At 40.1% G+C, this 4517-nt stretch overlaps 1 protein-coding gene across 3 annotated transcripts; it reads left to right on the forward strand.

Annotated features, from left to right (window-relative positions):
* Positions 1-753: 753 nt before the first annotated feature.
* Positions 754-3683, forward strand: LOC131885662 (heparan sulfate 2-O-sulfotransferase 1-like). 3 transcript variants are annotated; one of them, XM_059233783.1, is made up of 3 exons: positions 754-1075; positions 2061-2618; positions 3097-3683. In XM_059233783.1, exons 1-3 carry the CDS (start codon positions 881-883, stop codon positions 3562-3564), a joined length of 1221 nt encoding a protein of 406 aa, XP_059089766.1. In that variant the 5' UTR covers positions 754-880; the 3' UTR covers positions 3565-3683. The 3 variants fall into 3 exon arrangements, with proteins under 3 accessions (XP_059089766.1, XP_059089757.1, XP_059089774.1); XM_059233774.1 differs by having other exon boundaries at positions 754-1135; positions 3097-3678; XM_059233791.1 differs by having other exon boundaries at positions 1036-1169; positions 3097-3678.
* Positions 3684-4517: the final 834 nt, after the last annotated feature.

A 4517-nucleotide genomic window follows, 5' to 3' on the forward strand; every position in this document is an offset into this window, starting at 1 on the left:
AAACAGGACAGACTATTTTCTCTACAACTGTCTTTTCCTGCGCTTTTTCAAGAGGAGATACTACTTCAACTTCTACGTAGCTCAAATTAGTCGACTTCTCAACTACTGGGTGAGCCTGTTCTTCAAGCAGCACCCTGGTTTCATTGACCCAAGCAACTAAAGCCTCTATAATAAACGGCTTATTGACTATGTAAGGATCCTTTCCAACTAAGACCAGGTCCAAACATTGTCTAGCCTCTTTGCTGACTTTTCCTAAAATAGCTTCCATCATGAATGCAGGAGGAACTATCTATTAGTAACAAAATCAACAGGCCAAGAAAAAGAGATGAAAAGAACTAAAAAAGCTGTGCAATCTTGTCCTGAGATACAGGACAACAGAGCAAAATAGGAATGAAATACTTCACATCAAACTAACATACAAATCAAAGATGGAGATAGTAAACAAGAAGTAAGCGACAGAGAAAAGCAAGGAATCAAGAACATATGTAAACTAGGACATCAACAAGAAAACACAGAAATAAACAGTAAACAAGAAGTAAGCGACAGAGAAAAGCAAGGAATCAAGAACATATGTAAACTAGGACATCAACAAGAAAACACAGAAATAAACTCAACTAACTGGTCGAACACAAAATAAATCAATACAGTAATGAACAATAAATTCTAACTCTAAAGGACGAAACACCTTTACTTTGCTCTCATCCACCTCATTTATCAAAAGATAACTCGGTTCTTTGCTTTCTTTCGCATAAGCGAAGGTGAATATAAAAGACATTTTTCTTTAACGTAGTAAAGAAAATGACACTTGTTGTGTTTTGCTTTGACTAAGTGCCACTTTGTGCTTTTGCAACAATTTGTATTTGCATCAGTGTATCGGATCATGCCTGAATATAAGCACGGCTGTCAATACTTAACGCTCTTTAGCCTGACTTGCCTGGTTTGTTGGTTACATTTCATCTTCTGGAACCAATCATCTTCACCATTGGTCCAAAGACTTAGGAACCAATTGAAAGAAATCCGTCAAAACCGAACAAATGTGGGAGGAGTAACTACGATCCATCGCCATTGTCAACATGTGAGAGACACTTTTGCTCCCGAGTGGACCACAAGATCCATTAACGAAACCACCAAAATGGTAGGATGGTACTCCGTTTCCTGGTTGGCCTAATGTAAGAAAACGTAACTGGAGGATGAAGGATATGCTTGGAAATGAAGAGTTGTAAACTGCTAGAAACATGATCTGCATACTTAATCATATCAAACCTCCTTTAGAGACCAGATTCGAAAGCCTAATTTGGCAAACTAAAGGGATAGCTCAAGTCTGTGTTGGGAAACTCATGATATCTGAAATTAACTTAATTCAGTTTAGTACCATTGAAGTTCAAATACTTCTAATTGTCTTGTGACTCCTAAACTTTGACTGATATTTGGTAAGCTAACCAATTTGTGTTAACTTATGTTAAGGAATAATCTTCAATGCCAATCAATAATCTGGCCAGGTCTGTCTTGAAACGTGCTAGATGACCAACGCTTAATTATGTATTCCTTACGTCTATTTGAGAATAAACTGGCGCTTATCCAATAGCATCTTTCAAGTCAGATTTAGTCAAATCTAATGCAGAGAGACCTTTAACAGGTATCCTCGTGTAATGTTAGCCAAATTAAGAAGAGGCATACTCTAATTTGTCCGAAATATTTTCACATCTCTGGAGCTCTTTGGCCTTGGAGGCCCAAGACGTTGTCGTAAGTGAAAGTCTGGATGCTTTGGAGACTACATACTTTGAGTGAATTACCCGAGAACGCAATTACTCTTTCATTTTATGACTTGCCGGAGAATTATTCCAACTAATGATGGAAAATACTTTGTTTGGTAGGAAAGTACTTCAGGTTTTTTGTTGGGAAAACTAAATCCATTAAGATTCCAGCTATGTGAACCAAGCGGATGTCGAGAACTTCCCCAAACTACTCTTACATTCAGCAATCCATAATGGACCAACCAGGATTTTTCAAACTTTGATTGTTCCATTTTATGAGGATCATATTTGCTTGATTATTTGCAGCTTTTTTATCAAAGAATTGCCCTAGATCGCGACGATCCCAATCAGACTTTTTGGACTTTAGGCGAAATTCTGAAGATCCAACGATCAGTCTCAAATGATGGGAAACCTCTGACCAAACTCCGTCCCAAAGAGTACCCATCATTACGTCCAGACGCAATGACTCAGATGTGTTTCAGCCCAACGAACCGATCTATTCCCAGACAACGGCTCATCTACAATCGTGTTCCCAAATGTGCTTCGTCCACCATGCAAAGTGTCATAACTTTCTTGGGTCTGCGAAATAATTTCGATTACCGTGCTTCTAACATCTTCTGGAAACGCCTTCAATCTACAAGTGAGGAACGTCATTGGATCCGAGCCGTCAATCAGGAAATCCAGGGTCTCCAAAGACCTTTAGTGACTGATAGACACTTTTACTTTGTGGACTTGGAGCAATATGGATCCGAGCGAGTCAATTGGATCAACATTGTTCGAGATCCCATTGAGCGATTGATCTCGGAGTTTTATTACCTCCGACATCCCAAACGATGGATGAACCAAAGCCGACGTCCTTCCCAAGTGCGTTGAGATAGGGTAAAAGACATACAATTGAACAAAGCTGATCTTGATCGTCGCTGAGACATTGCAACTAATGGACTTGACTGGACATTAAACTGCACTTTTTGTATCTAAATTAACGTCATTACTGTGGGGGAAAAAAAACTAAAGTTGTGGCCATGGAGCATTGTCGGTTTGGTCTGAGGCAATCAAATTTATATGAAAGAGTTACTTGGCTGCATGTAATTAGCTACGGTAGAGGCCGATAAGGCCATTTAGAAGCAATTTTAATCTAAAATTCCCATTGAATGGACTTGAAATGACTCATTGGCAACCACTTTCTTCAATAAGGCGACATATATCGTAGATAGAAATTCGCTCATGTTCTCCTGTTGCTCCCAGTTCATCCATTAGTTCTATTTATAGTAAAACCTAGTTGTGTCCGTGTTGACGTTGTGTGCATGCATTTTCAACACTCTACATACAAATTGTGTTTCAGACTTGGTTCAATCTCACATTTAACGAGTGTCTTCAAAATGGCCTGCCCGAATGCATGTTCCATCTTGATGGAAATTATTTGAGAGAACTCCAGTTGACGTACTTTTGTGGATCTGCCTTAGAATGTAGTCAAGTCGGAAACCTCCGTGCCCTTCAGCAAGCCAAATCCAATTTGGAACGTCATTATTCTGTGGTAGGCATCATGTCAGACCTTGAAACCAGTCTCAGGGTTATGGAGGCCTACTTACCTGCGTTTTTTACCGGTGCTGAGCACTTATTTCGAAGAATGAGGTCACCCAATGGGGAGGAATTTCGCCGGAATCCGGGCATCAAGCCGGTAACACCCCTGGATTCAAGGTTGCACGAAAGTTTAAAATCAAATTTGTCGACGGAGTATCAATTTTACGAGTTTGCTTTGAAACGATTGATCGATCAAGATCGGCACATTCGAAAATCGGAAAATGAATAACAGATGAAAATTCTTGCTCGGAAAATATGTCTATTTCTCACTCATAATTGCATTGGAGGAACTATAGATTTGATTATTATCTTCAATACTCATTGTGGAATGACATGCAATGAAATAGAGATTAACACCTCTAGCTCTAAGGGTCTTAATATGAAACAAAGAGATTTCGGATCCCCCAAATTATGTAGTGCATCTTTGACAATACTCGGCTACAAAAGGAAAAATACGATTCTCAATTGGAAATCAAATGGAAATTGTTGAATAGCCTGAGTCAGGGACACTATAGCAAGGAAACGCCAGATTTTTGCTATCACCTAACCATTCCCGCCAAGTTAGGCCGAAAATCCTAAACAAACTTAGTGGATGTAGCTCACGCGAAGAACCAGACCACGAGGTTCATTCAATCGCGTCTCCAGGTGAATGAATCCATCAATCGATTGATTGGCATCATGGTGAACAAGTGTTGTGCCTATGGTTACCGCAGCGGTTATAGTTCTAAGACGGTTGGATGCTCATCCTCTCTGATTGGATCATCATCATCCCTACCTTTGATGAATGACGCCAAAGGCCCTGAGCCTCCCGAAGGTCCCTTAGTTAGTTTTCACTCGTTCCCAAAGTTTGAGGCTGTCCGGCTTGAGTGGATTTGTGCGGTGTCAAGACAGAACTAGGCTCCAGGTGCTCATTCCAAAGTATGCTCAAAACATTTCAAAGATGACGATTTTCAAACAGAGAGGATTGACCAAGATAAGTGGCGGATGAAAAAGAAGGCAGTCAATAACTCGTTGGCATTGAAGAATCGCCGATTAAAACCAACCGCAGTGCCATCCGTATTTACAAACCGTCCAGTCTTCATGCGTGCAAATTTACCAAGTTCAAGATATACTAAAGTTTCCATGACTCAGAGGTTTTGAAAGGAACAAGAACGCCATGATGAGTTGGTTGAAGGCTATCTG

The sequence above is a fragment of the Tigriopus californicus genome, chromosome 1 (assembly GCF_007210705.1).
Source record: "Tigriopus californicus strain San Diego chromosome 1, Tcal_SD_v2.1, whole genome shotgun sequence".
Taxonomy (NCBI): domain Eukaryota; kingdom Metazoa; phylum Arthropoda; class Copepoda; order Harpacticoida; family Harpacticidae; genus Tigriopus; species Tigriopus californicus.

Excerpts from the sequence above, each read along its gene's own strand:
- LOC131885662 (XM_059233774.1), top strand. The coding sequence starts at position 881 with ATGCCTGAATATAAGCACGGCTGTCAATACTTAACGCTCTTTAGCCTG. Across the intron at positions 1,136-2,060 it reads TTAACGAAACCACCAAAATG|CTTTTTTATCAAAGAATTGC; the intron begins GTAGGATGGTAC and ends GATTATTTGCAG. Across the intron at positions 2,619-3,096 it reads AAAGCCGACGTCCTTCCCAA|ACTTGGTTCAATCTCACATT; the intron begins GTGCGTTGAGAT and ends ATTGTGTTTCAG.